The following is a 16355-nucleotide window of genomic DNA, read 5'->3' on the forward strand; positions in this document are numbered from 1 at the left end:
CGGAAGGCCCGAAAATCAGCTGGCGCACTGGAGCTGAGCTATGGCAACGCTCGCGTGCCCACAGATGTGTCTCCGTGTGTCACTTGCGTCACGCGTGCCATAGGTTCGCCATCACGGGACTAGACAGTCACTTCTCTGAAATGGTATAAACCTTAAACAAAATTTCATTTTTTCATTTCATTTCATTTTATTAAATTTGTATACCGCCCTACTCCCGAAGGACTCAGGGCGGTGAACAGCCATAAAATAAAACATATAAATACAAAATTTAAAATGGAGATAAAACAAATTAAATATATTTGGCTGAACCATTTTAAAACCCCAATAATTTAAAACCAAATTTAAAATTCCCATTTAAACAGAGGAAAAGTTTAGGTCAGGCCAGTTTGATGGAATAGGAACGTCTTAAGTCAATAGTCAAGAGGAGAAAAAAACACAGGAACCCCAACTTGGTGCCCTCCAGATATTTCCCAAATCTGTAGCTATGACCTTGACTTCACTTAGTTGGCCAGCTCGAAGGACTTTCAACTGTTTCTGAACATTATTTCAATTTTTCTCAGATCACCCAGCTGAAGATAGACAACAACCCCTTCGCAAAAGGATTTAGAGACACGGGGAACGGGCGAAGAGAAAAAAGGTAAACTGAGAATCTTTTTTTCCCTTAATGACAATACGATGGGATTTCTACGGGCAAATGCTGTTATTTTTTTGTTCCTGCACTTCCTCCTTATCTTAGTTTGCCCTCCTAAATATAGTTCTTCGGGATTAAGGTCTGTGGTGGGGCTGATGCTGGAACAGCCGTTCACCAAATTGTATTGTAATGTTGTTATTGTTCTCTGCAACCTTATTTGTGTTTGCTCAAAACTCTGGTGGGCAGCCTTGCTATCTGGATTAAGTCTTCAGCTTGCAGAAAACAAGAGAAATTGACTCAACTTTGTAATCAAACACCGTGTTCATCCAAGGTTGGTTTAATCATGGTTTATTAAACAACCTCCTACTGCCTGGATTTTGATAGCACTTTGCCAGAAATGCAGAGGTGAAATGCTCCCGGTTCGGACCGGATCGCTCGATCCGGTAGTGATGGAGGCGGGTGGTTCGGAGAACTGGTAGCAAAAATCCCTGCCCCCCCCCCCCCCCCATGCCCAGCTGAGCCGGACAATCATCAGAGGCTTTTTTTTTTTACTTTTAAAAGCATTTTTTCTACAACCTCTTCGGCCGAAAAAATGCTTTTAAAAGTAAAAAAAAAAAAAGCCTCTGATGATCGCGCGGCTCAGCTGGGATCATCAAAGGCTTTTAAAAGAAAAAAAAACTTTTTTTCTTTTAAATGCCTCTGACTATCCAAGCTGAGTTGCCTGATCGGCAGAGGCATTTAAAAGAAAAAAACCCTTTTTTTCTTTTAAATGCCTCTGACTATCCAAGCTGAGTTGCTTGATCGTCAGAGGCATTTAAAAGAAAAAAACCCTTTTTTTCTTTTAAATGCCTCTGACTATCCAAGCTGAGTTGCCTGATCGTCAGAGGCATTTAAAAGAAAAAAAAATCTCTGCCGATCAGGCAACTCATCTGGGATCGTCAGAGCCTTTTGAAAGCATTTTTTTACAACCTCTTCCCCGGAAGAGGTTGTAGAAAAAATGGTTTTAAAAGTTTAAAAAAAAAAAATGGCCACGCCCACCCAGTCACATTACCCCCCCAAGCCATGCCCACAGAACCGGTAGTAACCAATTTTAGATTTCACCACTGCATATGTGTGACTTACAAGTCACAGTGGCTGAATTTATATGCAACTCATTAAATTGCAGAGAAGGGAAGGGGAGGGGAAGGAAGGGGAGGAGAAGACAAGACTAGGGATGCTATGATAGGAGTCGCCCAACATTTGAGGGGTTGCCCCAGAGAAGAGGGGGTCAACCTATTCTCCAAAGCACCTGAAGGCAGGGCGAGAAAATAAGTTGACCCATATTCTTTGTGGCAAATCTTGGAAGACGGCTATCATGTCCCAATTTTGGGAGTTGAAGTCCACCCATCTTCGAGTTTGAGAAAAACTGCTCCACCGTTCCAGATAAAATGGCTGTCCAATCTCTTCTTGATAGCCTCCGGTGATGGAGCACCACAAATTCTGGAGACAAGAGAGAGAAGGACATGGGAGGACTTGGACCTTCTCAAATGCTGATGCTGAAGATTAAAACTCGTCCCCTTCCCCCCCCCTTTTTTTCCCCCCACTGAAAGGAAGCAGCTGACTCTGCCTTCCCTGAGGATGTACGAGGACCCCTGCAAGCAGGACAGAGACGGGGGAGAATCCGATGCGTCGTCTTGCGAACCTGCCCCAGTACGAGAATCTCTTCACTCCCCGTTGGCGACAACTCCCAGTCCTTTACGGGTCCATCGAAACAGCAGAGGTGAGGATCTTTGGGAGGGTGGGTGGGGGGAGGTTGCAGGATCCGCAAGGGATGGAGGCAGTGGTGAAATCCAATTTTTTTCCCTACTGGTTCTGTGGCTGTGGCTTGGCGGGCGTGGCAGGATTGGTGGGCGTGGTGTGGTTTGGTGGGCGTGGCTTGGTGGGCATGGCAGGATCCTGCAAAGTCCCCATTCCCACCCGACTCCTGGGAGAAGGGTATTGCAAAATCTCCATTCCCACCCCACTCCTGGGGGAGGGATACTGCAAAGTCCCCATTCCCACCCCACTCCTGGGGGAAGGATATTGCAAAATCTCCATTCCCACCCCACTTCTGGGGGAAGGATATTGCAAAATCTCCATTCCCACCCCAATTCTGGGGGAAGGATACTGCAAAATCTCCATTCCCACCCCACTCCTGGGGGGAAGGATACTGCAAAGTCCCCATTCCCACCCCACTCCTGGGGGAAGGATATTGCAAAATCTCCATTCCCACCCCAATTCTGGGGGAAGGATATTGCAAAATCCCCATTCCCTCCCCACTCTGGGGCCAACCAGAGGTGATATTTGCCGGTTCTCCGAACTACCCAAAATTTCCGCTACCGGTTCTCCAGAACCTGTCAGAATCTGCTGGATTTCACCCCTGGGTGGAGGGGTGATTTCTTCTTGAAACAGGGTGGGTGGCCACCCCCGGTTCCAATCCTGAACCCCGGGAAACCCCGCCCCCCCATACAAACCTTTTCCCCCTTCAAAAGGGTTTGAACATCTTCCATGAAGAAAATATATCTATAGGCAGTCCTCGACTTATGACCACCATGGAGACCAACATTTCTGTTGCTAAGCGAGACAGCAGTTAAGTGGCTTTTGTCCCATGTTACAAACTTTCTTGCCACCGTTGTTAAGTGAATTGCTGCCATTGATTAAGTTAGTCACACGGTTGTTAAGTGAATCTGGCTTCCCCCCGTTGACTTGGTCAGAAGATCACAAAAGAGGATCACGTGATCTCAGGACACCACAACCGTCATAAGTACATGCCAGTTGCCAAGCATCTGAATTTTTAATCACGTGATCGTGGGGGATGTGGCAATGGTCGTAAGTGTGAAAAATGGCCGCAAGTCATTTTTTTCCAGTGCCGTTCTAACTTTGAATGGTCACTAAATGAACTGCTGCAAATCGAGGACTACATGTACTGCTGTGTGATCTAATTCCTTCCCAAATTATAATCATAAAAATCCACTATCCTTATCTCAGTTAATTTATATAGGTAGTCCTCAACATACGACCACAATTGAGCCCAACATTTATGTTGTTAAAGCAAGAAATTTATTAAGTGCATCGTGTCCCATTCCTTGCCACTGTTGTTAAGTGAATCACTGCGGTTGTTAAGTTGGTCACAGTTGTTAAGTGAATCTGGCTCCCCGTTGACTTTGCTTGGTCGCAAAAGGGGATCATTTGGCCCCAGGACACTGCAACCGTCAGTTGCCAAGCGTCTGAATTTTAATCACGTGATCATGGGGATGCTGCAAAGTGTGAAAATTGGTCATAAGTCACTTTTTTCAGTGCCGTTGTAACTTCGGTCACTAAATGAACTGTTGTAAATCGGGGACTTCCTGTATTATGCCATAGTTGGAGATTGCAGGTTGCAAAGGGATGAGAAGCGGAGATGTTTCTAAGTTTAAATAATGTGTATTCATGGAGGAGAATGTGAATATTCTTTTTTTTTTTTTAATAATATTGTCTCCGGAGAATTATCTCTCTGCTCCCTTCAATCCAATTCCTTGCTACTGATAAATATATTTTTTTGGCCAAGAGAAGATTTTGCTATCTACTGCCCCCTGCTGGTTATATTAAACCCATTTTTTTTCTTCTGGAATTTTTAGTCACATCTTACCCTAAAAACTTTCAGATAATACTCGGAATTCTTAAAATTAGTGAACAGAAACTTTTCTGATTTTTTAAAATTAATAAACTAGTGTTTTGTTTTGTTTTTAAAAAATCCTCATCTAATAAGCACAATGGGTGGAAACTAATCAAGGAGAGAAGCAACCTAGAACTAAGGAGAAATTTCCTGACAGTGAGAACAATTAACCAGTGGAACAACTTGCCACCAGAAGTTGTGGGTGCTCCAACACCATTCTTTTAAAGAAGAGATTGGATAAACATTTGCCTGAAATGATATAAGGTCTCCAGCCTGAACAGAGGGTTGGACTAGATGACCTCTAAGATCCCTTCCAACTCTGTTATTCTGTAAACTGACAATACATTGTCATACCTAGAAAAGGCGGCGAAAAATTAAATAAATCTCTATACGGGGAGTCCTCCACTTACGACCCCAATTGAGCCCAACGTTTACGTTGCTAAGTGAGAAATCGGTTAAGTGAGATTTGCCCCATTTTACGACTTTTCTCGACATGACACTGCAACCGTCATAAATGTGAGTCAGTTGTCAAGCATCCGAATGTAAGTCACGTGACCATGGTGCAACGGTCGTACGTGTGAAAAAGGGTCGTAAAGTCACTTTCTTCAGTGCCGTTGTAACTGCGAACGGTCACTAAGCGAATTTGGTAAGGCGAGGTCTACCTGGTTTTAAGTGTTTTGCAATTAAAATTTCTAACAGTTTACTCTCACTTTTGCGTATGCTAAACCCAAGCCAGGCAGCCACACTATAGCTTAATTAGATCAGGAGTCGGCAACCTGGGGCTCTGGAGCCGCATGTGGCTCTTTCACCCCTCTGCTGCGGCTCCCTGTCACTCAAAATAGGCATCACAACCACCAATGTGCGACACCTGCCGGGACGCAATTTATTGAGCTTTTCAACTCCCGGTAGGCCAACCGTGGATACATCCAAGGAAAGAAAAGTCTCAGAAGAAAACAGAACATTTAATTCAACTACATATGCTAGTTTTGCGGCCACTCAAGAAATAGTCAGGCACGGGAAGGGTTTTGTGGCTCCCGGTGTTTTCTTTTCTGTGGGAAACGGGTCCAAATGGCTCTTTGAGTGTTTAAGATTGCAGACCCCTGATCTAGTTTATGCAACTCTAATGCAATTTGTCTAGTTTTGGCTTAGCAACGAGAGATGGCTAACCAGGATTAGCCAGAGAGCAAACGCAGCCAGTAAAATGTCCAGGCTTTCAGCCTTAAACTATTATTTTACTTTGGAGTAAACCTACAGAACAGAACAGAACAGAACAGAACAGAACAGAACAGAACAGAACAGAAATAAGGAATGGAATGGAATGGAACGGAACGGAACAGAACAGAACAGAACAGAACAGAACAGAACAGAACAGAACTAAGGAATGGAATGGAATGGAATGGAATAGAATAGAATAGAATAGAATAGAATAGAATAGAATAGAATAGAACAGAACAGAACAGAACAGAACAGAACAGAACAGAACAGAAATGAAGACCTTGGAGGTCTTCTTAGTCCAGGCCCCTTCTCAAGCAGGAGTACCTATACCATTTCAGACAAATGACTCTCCAGTCTCTTCTTAAAAACTTCCAGTGATGGAGTGCCCACAACTTCTGGTGGCAAGCTGTTCCACTGGTTAATTGTCCTCCCTGTTAGGAAGTTTCTCCTTAATTCCAGGTTGCTTCTCTCTGTGATTAGTTTCCAACCATTGTTTCCAACATGAGACTTCAAGTTTGGCTGCAGGTGTAAATTGATGGAGCTTTAGTCGATACAGGTAGTCCTTGATTTACGACCACAATGGAGCCCCAAATTTCTATTGTTAAGTGAGACATTTGTGCAGTGAGTTTTGCCCCATTTTTATGACTTGCCTTGGCCACAGTTGTTAAGTGAATCATTGCAGTTGATACGTTAGCAACCCGGTTGTTAAGTGAAACTGGCTTCCCACTTGACTTTGCTGGCACTGAAGGTCGTAAAAAGGGATCCTGTGACCCTGGGGACTCTGCAACCGTCATAAGTATGAAGCAGTTGCCAGGCATCTGAATTTTGATCACACGATCACGGGGGATGCTGCAAAGCATCGTAACTGTGAAAAACGTTCCTAACTAAGTCACTTCTTTCAATGCCGTTGTAACGTTGTAAGTCGAGGACTACATATACTGCTGTGTGATCTAATTCCTTCCCAAATTATAATCATAAGAATCAGTAGTGAAATCTAAAATTTGTTACTACCAGTTCTGTGGGCGTGGCTTGGTGTGTGTGTGTGTGTGGGTAATGTGACTGGGTGGGCGTGGCCATTTTTTTTTTTTAACTTTTAAAACCATTTTTTCTACAACCTCTTCAGCGAAGAGGTTGTAAAAAAATGCTTTCAAAAAGCTCTGACGATCCCAGCTGAGTTGCCTGATTGGCAGAGGCTTTTTTTTCTTTTAAATGCCTCTGCCGATCAGGCAACTCAGCTTGAATCCTCAGAGGCATTTAAAAATAAAAAAAGCCTCTGCTGATCAGGCAACTCAGCTGGGATCATCAGAGGCATTTAAAAGAAAAAAAGCTTCTGATGACTGTGCGGCTCAGCTGGGCATGGGGGTGGGGCAGGGATTTTTGCTACCGGTTCTCCGAACCACCCGCTTCCATCACTACCGGATCAGGCGATCCGGTCCGAACCGGGAGCATTTCACTCCTGATAAGAGTCCACTATCCCTATCCCAGTTAATTTATACGGGTAATCCTCCCTGTAGTTTGCACAGAAATAAATTTTTGAAATGCCGTGACTTCAAAGATCAAATTTCTTTTGAATTTCAGAACATTGCGCACATGATTACAATTGTGTGGTTCCTTATAAGTGCCATAGTGTAAGCAAAGAAAAAAGGCATCAAAATTGGCATTTCCTTTTAAAAAAATGTGTGGCAGGGTCACAGCCTTAGAGGTTTTATGATTTATTGATCATATGAAGTCATATTTTAGTAGCGAGAAGCTGTAAATCTCCAAACTCCTCATTTATTTTGGCAGCGAAGTGAATACCGGAGTATTTACTGCAAGATATCTGATGTTCTCCAGTAAGAAGGAAGCTATTAAAAATAAAATCCCTTTTGTCCTGAGTCACCAGGCCTTGGCAGAGATAAGCAGATCTGATTGGGGCTTGCTCAATTTTATTAAAAAGGATCTTTTAAAAACACCCCCACCTTTAGTTAAAACTTGTATTTTATTGTAAACATTAATGCCATTTTTGATTTTATACATTTTACAGCTAGTCCTCGACTTACGACCCCAATGGAGGCCAACATTTCCTGTTGCTAAGTGAGACATTTGTTAAGCGAGCTTTGGCCCCCTATTATAACTTTTCTTGCCACATTTGTTAAGGGATTCGCTGCAGTTAAGTTAGTAACTTAACGGCTTCCTCATTGAACTCGCTGGTCAGAAGGCCGCAAAAGTGGATTGCGTGACCCCAGGATACGGCAATGGTCATAAGTATGAAACAGTTGCCAAGGATCTCGCTTTTGATCACGTGACCCTGGAGATGCCGCGGTGGTTGTGTGCAAAAAACGGCCACAAGCCTATTTTTTTTCTGGGCTGTTGTTCGCTTTCAATGGTCGCTAAATGAACTGGTATAAGTCGAGGACTACCCTGTATACCATTTTTAAAATACATTTTATTTTCATGTTGGAAACCGCCCAGAATCACCATGTAGCAAGATGGGTGGAAATTTTAATGAATCAATCAATGAATAAATAAATAAATTTGCTTTAGAAATGTCCCCAAGAAAATGCCGTATTTTTCGGACTATAAGATGCACTTTTTTGTTTCCCAAAAGGGTGAAAATGTCTGTGCGTTGTATAGACTGAATATTGGCGAAGCCCCCCCCATCCGCCAGCCATTTTTTGGCCTCTGCATGCCCCATTATCAGGGCTTTTTTTCGGCCCATTTTTGAGGCTTTTTATGGCCCATTTTTGAATCTTTCTTCAGCCCGTGTTTGAGGCTTTTTTCGGCCTGTTTTGAGGCTTTTTTTCGAGGCTTGTTTTCAGCCCATTTTCAAGGCTTTTTTTGACCCATTTTTCCCGAAAAAAAAACAGGCTGAAAAAAGCCTCAAAAATGTGCTGAAAAAAGCCCGCTTCCAATGGTGGGATTCAGCCGGTTTGGACCAGTTTAGGCAAACTGGATGCTAATTTTACATCTGGTTCGCCGAACCGGTACTTGCAAGGACTGGCTGGCCCCATCCATCCCACCCCGCCCCTCCCAGAAGTCTCCACATGGCCCATTTTGGATGTCAGGTAAGTGCAGGGCCCACATGGAGGCTTGGGGAAGGCAAAAATCAGGCCTCCTGGAAGTTGGGTCTCCAGAGGGCCTCTGGAGCCTGGGGGAGGCCATTTCTGGTCTAGAGAGGGCCTCTGGAGCCTGGGGGAGGCCGTTTTCGCCCTCCCGGAGGCTGGAGGAAAGCTTTTGGAGCTGGGGAGGGCAAAAAATGGGCCTCCCGGAAGTTACAGAAGTCTGGAAACGGGCCCGTTTCCAGCCTCCGGAGGCCGGGGGAGACCATTTTCATCCTCCCAAAGGCTCAAGGAAAGCCTCTGGAGCTTCGGGAGGATGAAAACACCCACCTGCCGTGGTGCAGGAGACCGAGTAGGCCATGCCCAACATGGCCACGCCCACCCAGCAACCGGGCAGTGAACTGGTTGCTAAAATCTTTGAAGCCCACCCCTGCCCCCTTCCCAAGGATGATGGGCCTTGTGCTTCCTCAGCTCTCGGAGAACGCTGGTTCTTCCCTCTCACGTCTTAGCCGATTGGGCTAAAATCAGGGATGAAATGCTCCCGGTTTGGACCGGATCGGGTGATCCGGTAGCGATTGTGGCAGGTGGTTCGGAGAACTGGTAGCGATGGCGGCGCGAGGGTCCACCCACCCGCTTGGGTGTCGTTACTTCCTGCTTTTAAAAGGTAAAAACAAAAGGCTTTGACGATCGCGCGCCACAGTTGTGATTGTCAGAGCCTTTTTCTAACCTTTTAAAAGCATTTTTAACAACCTATTCACCCGAATAGGTTGTAAAAAAATGATTTAAAAAAGTAAAAAAAAAGTTGGCCACGTCCACCCAGTCACATTACCCTCCCCCCCACCAAGCCACACCCACAGAACCGATAGTAACAAAATTTTATATTTCACCACTGGCTAAAATGATTTCTTTCTCCTTGCAGAAGACAAAGGAAGTGACCAAGAGCCGGAGAAAGGGCCGGGGGTGAAGAGATCCACTCCTGACCGGGGTCCGGCCAGCCCACCCCACAACCACAGCCCCGGCTTGCAGGCGGAAGAACGGAGTAAAGAACGGGGCAAAGCCGGCGAGGCCTCCAAGGAAGGTGGTGGGGAGGCAGCTCTCTTCACCCCTCTGGCCTTGGAGAAGGAGAAGCTGGAGGGCAGAAGGAAGGAACCTCTCCTGCAGCCACCCCAAGAAGGATCCAAAAAGGAATTGCCCGGAGATTGCACCCCGGTGGGGTGCAGCAGCAAAGAAGCCTTCGCCCCACTGATGGTGCAGACCGACAGCCCTCCGCACTTGAACCCAAGTCATCTACAAAGTTTGGCTCTCTCGGGTCTTCACGGTCAGCAGTTCTTCAACCCTCTGGGCGCCGGCCAACCCTTCTTTCTTCACCCGACCCAGTTTGCGATGGCACCCGGAGCCTTTTCGGCGATGGGCATGGGACACTTGCTGGCTTCGGTGGCAGGCGGAGGGAGCTTGGAAAACGGGGGACTCTCAGCTCCTCAAGGGACGGCGGGAACCACGACCCCGTTCCCCTTCCATCTGTCCCAGCACATGTTGGCTTCTCAGGTAAGGGGCGAGGAGTGGAGGGGGGCAAAGGGTTGACTTCCCTTTCTGAGAGGGATCTTGGACGATCGTTTAAATATGAGCCAGCCCTGTGCTGCAGCTGCCAAAAAAGCCGACACAGTTCTAGGCTGCATCAACAGAGGGATAGAATCAAGATCTCGTGAAGTGTTAATCCCACTTTATAAGGCCTTGGTAAGGCCATACTGGGAATACTGCATCCAGTTTTGGTCGCCACAATGTAAAAAAGATGTTGAGAGTCTAGAAAGAGTGCAGAGAAGAGCAACAAAGAGGATTAGGGGTCTGGAGGATAAAACATATGAAAAACAGTTGCAGGAATTGGGTATGTCTAGTTTGATGAAAAGAAGGACAAGGGGTGACATGATAGCAGTCTTCCAATATCTCAGGGGCTGCCCCAAAGAAGAGGGAGTCAAGCTATTCTCCAAAGCACCTGAAGGCAGGACGAGAAGCAATGGGCGGAAACTCATCAAGGAGAGAAGCAACTTAGAACTAAGGAGACATTTCCTGACAGTTAGAACAATTAACCAGTGGAACAACTTGCCTCCAGAAGTTGTGAATGCTCCAACACTGGAAGTTTTTAAGAAGATGTTGGATAACCATTTGTCTGAAGTGGTGTAGGGTTTCCTGCCTAAGCAGGGGGTTGGACTAGAAGACCTCCAAGGTCCCTTCCGACTCTGTTATTCTATTCTATTCCCCACTTCGGCTCAGGATGGGGCCAGTCAAGGGCTAGATTTACAGTCCTTCTTGTAATATGTCACCTTTAAGTTCGGTGGACTTCAACTCCCAGCCTATAGGAACTTAGAACATAGATTCATGGAAGGGCCGAACTGGTAGTTAAATTACTGGCTGGCCCCTCCCGTCCCTGACCCTTCCAGGAGTCTCCCCGCACCCCGTTTTCGCTCCCAGGAGGCTGCAGGCAGGCCTACTAGGCCCTAAACGGGGCACGGGGGAGTGCGTCCCCCCCCAAGGCTTGTTTTTGCTCCCAGGGGGGTGCAGGAGGCCGAGTGCTGCCTGTCACACCCCCTGGCCACACCCACCATGGCCATGCCAACCCAGCCGGTCATTAGGGCAGAGAACCGGTTGTTAAATTATTTGAATCCCACCACTGCCGGTGATGCTCAAATTTCTCACCTCTAAGACCTGTGGACTTCGACTCCCAGAATACCTAGGCAGAGATCTCATAGCGTTCAGTGGTGGGTTCCTCCCGGTTCGGCCCGGTTCTCCCGAGCCGGTAGCGGTGATGATATGACATCACCGAACCAGTTTTCCCCCCGCCCCCCCTGCATTATTCTTACCTTTTATTTGGCCCCACCCCCAATCTATTGCTGCCTCCTGAGTCCCAGCTGATGGCTAGAGGGAAAAAAACTGTTTAAACTCTTGCCGTGGGGCTTCAAAGGGCCGCCCTACAGCTGATCAGTGTTAAAAGAAAACAAATGAGTAGACCGGTGCCTGCAAAAATACATGAGTAGACTGATGCCTGCAAAAATAAATGGGTAGACCAGTGCCTGCAAAAATACATGAATAGATCAGTGCCTGCAAAAATAAATGGGTAGATCGGTACAGCTCTGCAAGCAGTTAAAAGCCTGGTAGACCAGTACCTCTGCTAAATCCTAAATAATTGTCACATGACCATCAAGCCACGCCCACAAAATAAGCCACGCCCACAGAACCGGTAGTAAAAAATTTTAGAACCCACCCCTGATAGCGTTGACAACAATGTCATGCCTTGGGATACAAATCATTTATCGGTCAGTTCCGCTGGCCTCCAGCTATGACTTCCAGAAGACAACCAATGTCTCTCTGAGCATGGCAGGGAAAAACATCAGGAGTTATGGACAACGTCCCTTGATCGAAGCTAACGGCTCCAATTCTGATGGCTGGTTTTTCTACCTGAAGGACCTCCAAGATTCTCCTCTTACGTTTCTCAGTTGGATGGAGTTGACTTAACAAAGTCAACTGTTGACTGAGGACGTTGCTAAGAAGAACAACCTGGACTGGATTTGTGGTGTTTTTTCTTCTTGTTGTTGTTACTGATTTCTTTTGCACACTGACAAACTTGCAATTGTAATCTGCTGCAGTGGTGGGATTCAAATAATTTAACAACGGGTTCTCTGCCCTAATGACCCTCTGGGTGGGTGTGGCTATGGTGGGCGTGGCCAGGGGGTGTGATAGGCAGCACTCGGCCTCCTGCACCCCTCTGGGAGCAAAAACGGGCTGCCGGGGGGGGGAAACGCGACGAGCCGCCCCACCCCCCTGTGGCCCGTTTTGGGCCTAGGAGGCCTCCCTGCACTTACCGTACCTGGGAGCCAAAATGGGGCACGTGGAGACTCCTGGAAGGAACGGGAAGGGGCGGAGTCAGCCAGCAATTTAGCTACCGGTTTTCCCGAACCGGCCTGAACCAGTTAAATCCCACCATAGGTCGTCTGGTCTGATTTTTATAGCAAGAAGTACTTTTTATTTTTTGTTAACCTAAATAGTGATTGGGCCTCAAAAACAGATCTGTTCAAGTCTGGCCTCTAGGTTATTAATCAAACCTACCTTCTGCAATTCGTTTATAGCACCCTCTGCCTCCAGAAAATGGGCTAATTGAATAAATTTTGGTTAAATTAAACGTGGCTAAGCACAATGTGTCAAGGCAGATAAGGGACTGCACAGTAAGCGACGAAGAACGAGTGTTCTTGATGGCCCAAATATGTTGGGATGTAGAATATGGGTCGTCCTCGATTTACCACCACAAATTGGGACCCGAATTTCCATGGCTAAACAAGGCGATTGTCATTTAGATATGTATATTATTTATCTTTATCTTTATTTATTAATTAATTAAATTTATTCCCGCCCACCTGACCACAGGGTAACAATTTTGCAATTGTTAAGCAAATCACTGCCATTGTTAAATGAATCACATGGTCATGAAGCAAATCCGGCTTTTCCCCCCGTTGACTTTGCTTGTCGAAAGCTGGCTGGAAAAGTCACAAATGGGGAATCACGTGACCATGAGGTCAGGGGTGGGTTCTACCTACCTTTACTACCGGGGCAATGGGGCTGCGCGCGCTCTCTTCTGTGCATTTTGATGACGTTGGGGTCAGTGGGCGGAGCCTCTCGCTGGTTTTACTACCGGTTCTATAGAACCGGTGCGAACCGGGGGTAACCCACCACTGCATGAGATGCTGCAACTGTTCTAAATACATGATATATTTGTTTATATAATATAGAATACAAAAAGATGAAAGCAAATAGTAGGAAAAATGAGGGAAAGGAGAAATGTAGAAAAGGGAGAAAAGGCATTGACTTGTGATTGCCTCTGGTGCAGTACAGGTATCTTATAAGACAGGGTCTTATTTTCGGGGAAACACGGTACCAACTTGATATAATAGAATCAGTGGTAAAATCCAATTTTTTTTACTACTGGTTCTGTGGGCGTGGCTTGGTGGGCGTAACGTGGCTTAGTGGGTGTGGCATGGGAAGGATACTGCAAAATCCCCATTCCTGGGGGAAGGATATTGCAAAATCTCCATTCCCACTCCACTCTGGGGACAGCCAGAAGCGGTATTTGCCAGTTCTTCAAACTACTCAAAATTTCCGCTACCGGTTCTTTGAACTACTCAAAATTTCTGCTACCGGTTCTCCAGAACCTGTCAGAACCTGCTGGATTTCACCCCTGAATAGAATGCTTTTGTTGGTAAAAAGACAAAACCGTTCCAGTCAACTTTAAAACTCTGAGCTTGCTTATCTTTGGGTAAAGCCAGAAATCTGGATTTCATTTTTTTTGAGAGGGTCACTCTTACGCATGATGCGTGAGAGTTGAGTCCGTTTCGGCTGAGCTGAAAGCCCCAAGCTCCAAAATATATTGCGTCTTAAGCCCCAATAAATGGCAAAACAGTTCACAATCACAGTTTTGACATCACAGTGGGGAATTCTGTCCAATAAACAGAAGTTCCAGTCTAAAAATGGTAATTGCAAAATGGGCACGGCTGAAGATAAATAATATTTCTCTTTTTTTGGTCAAAAAGGCCAAGTTGTTTGTGCCCCTTTTACAGCAAAGGAGCGGTTAAAAAAAATGTGTATATGGATTTGACCCTTATAATAATATTAGTTTACTTTATTGTCATTGCATCTTGTGCAACGAAATTAAATGCCAACTTCAGTGTACATCATACGTAAGAAAACTATAAAAATAAAACAATAACACACATCCTACACATTCTATATACAATTGAATTGAAAACCCCTGATACTAATATGGCAATAATATAGGTTTCACCCCAGTGTTTTTTCAGCCTTGGGAACTTTTAAGGTACGTGGACTTCAACTCCCAGCATCCCCCAGCCATATGATGCTTGTTGTAGCATCCCTGTGGTCGCATCCCAGGGTCATGTGATCCCCTTTTGTGACCTCCTGACAAGCAAAGTCAATGGGGAAGCCAGATTCACTTAACGACGGTGTTACAAGCTTAACACGTGCAGTGATTCACTTAACAACCATGGCAAGAAAATGGGGCAAAACTCACTTAGCAACATACATTTTGGGTTCAATTGTGGTCGTAAATTGAGGACTACCTATGTAAGAGTGTATTTTACCTGAATATCATCTGCTGGAGTTTGTGCTACCTATGAAGTGCCTTTTAAAGAACTGTGTGCAAAACACTACATATAGCAATTTATCCCACCATACCTCTTTTCAAAGGATTTGAAATAATGCTTTTATTTCAAAAGTGGTTCCTTGATTATTATTTTTTTCCTTCAGCTAAAGAGGAAAAAAATAGTTTGATTAATCTAATGCACACATGAGTCAGTTCAAAACAAGAAGAACCATTTTTTTCCCGGCGATTAAAAGATAATTTTCAGCTAATCAGTGAGGTGGCCCTCTCTCATTAAAAGAAAATGCCTCTTAGATTCATTAAAACTCCTAGAATTGTGCCCTAAACTCACACTTTTACCAACTAGTCTCCAAAGAGATCAACTGAATATCGTGGACTTAATCTTAAAATGGTACTTATTGTAGCGGGAGAGAAAACTCTTTTAAAATGCAAGCATAATAACCCAATAAGTCACTCTTTCCAACAGGGCAGAAAATTGCTTTTCCTAATTATTGCATATATTGCATGAACCGATTAGATTTTTTTTAATTTAAGCCTCATGTTCTGTGATTTGGCTTGCAGATGGTTATTGATTTTTGCTTTCATCAGTTACCGGAGTCTAAAAAAAAACCTGGACTATGGCTTGAAGAAAGTTTTAAGAATTTGAAGGACATTTTGTCAAATGAATGCACAATTCGTGCGCTGATCCTAAAATATATCAGAATTTGCTGTACTCTGCAAACATATTTACTGCCGAGAAGGCATGGAATAATAACAAGAGCAGTGGATTGGTAATGTGTTGGGTGTATTATTAATGTTGGGTCAATTCTTAGTGACCAGATAAGCTAAATTTTCTCCATGACAGTTGTTAATTTAGTAACATATTTGTTAAGCGAATCTGGCTTCCCCATTGTCGCAAAAAGTGATCACATGACCCCAAAACACTGCAACCGTCATAAATATGAGTCAGTTGTCAAGCTGTCAAAATTTTGATCACGTGACCACGGGGATACTGCCATGGTCGTGTGAAAAACGGTCGTAAGTCACTTTTTTTCAGTGATGTTGTAACTTTCAATGGTCACTAAATGAATGGTTTTAAGTCACTGCAGTGATTCGCTTAATGGGCACAGCAAAAATGTCTTAAAATCAAGTGTGACTCACTTAACAACGGCCTTGCTTAGCAATTGAAGTTCCAGTCTCCATTGTGGTCATAAGTCAAGGACTACCTGTAGGCAGAGAGAGATCAGGCAGGCACTGATTCCTTCCGCAGGATATCAAAGTATTTCCCATTTGGTTTGGTTTAGTGGTTAAGGCGCAGCTAGAAAGCAAGAGATTGTGAGTTCAAGTCCTACCTGTGAAAGCCAGCTGGGAGACTTTGGGCCAGGAGATGAAAAGTTCTAGTCCTGCCTTAGGCATGGAAACCAGCTGGGTGACTTTGGGCCAATCACCAGGAGATGGAGAGTTCTAGTTCTGCTTTAGGCACGGAAACCAGCTGGGTGACTTTGGGCCAATCACCAGGAGATGGAGAGTTCTAGTTCTGCTTTAGGCATGAAAACCAGCTGGGTGACTTTGGGCCAATCACCAGGAGATGGAGAGTTCTAGTTCTGCTTTAGGCACGAAAACCAGCTGGGTGACTTTGGGCCAATCACCAGGAGATGG

General features: G+C 45.1%; 1 protein-coding gene across 1 annotated transcript in view; it reads left to right on the top strand.

The window, feature by feature from the left end:
• Nucleotides 1-16355, top strand: part of TBX2 (T-box transcription factor 2) — a 48321-nt gene that overhangs the window by 17340 nt on the left and 14626 nt on the right. Inside the window, exons 3-5 of the mRNA XM_070931997.1 lie at nt 561-637; nt 2221-2390; nt 9477-10102. Coding sequence (XP_070788098.1) covers nt 561-637; nt 2221-2390; nt 9477-10102 — 873 coding nt within the window. The remainder of the gene's footprint in view (nt 1-560; nt 638-2220; nt 2391-9476; nt 10103-16355) is intronic.

The sequence above is a fragment of the Pituophis catenifer genome, unplaced genomic scaffold, assembly GCF_029215685.1.
Source record: "Pituophis catenifer annectens isolate HBS135680 unplaced genomic scaffold, rPitCat1.0.hap2 SCAF_1, whole genome shotgun sequence".
Classification (NCBI taxonomy): domain Eukaryota; kingdom Metazoa; phylum Chordata; class Lepidosauria; order Squamata; family Colubridae; genus Pituophis; species Pituophis catenifer.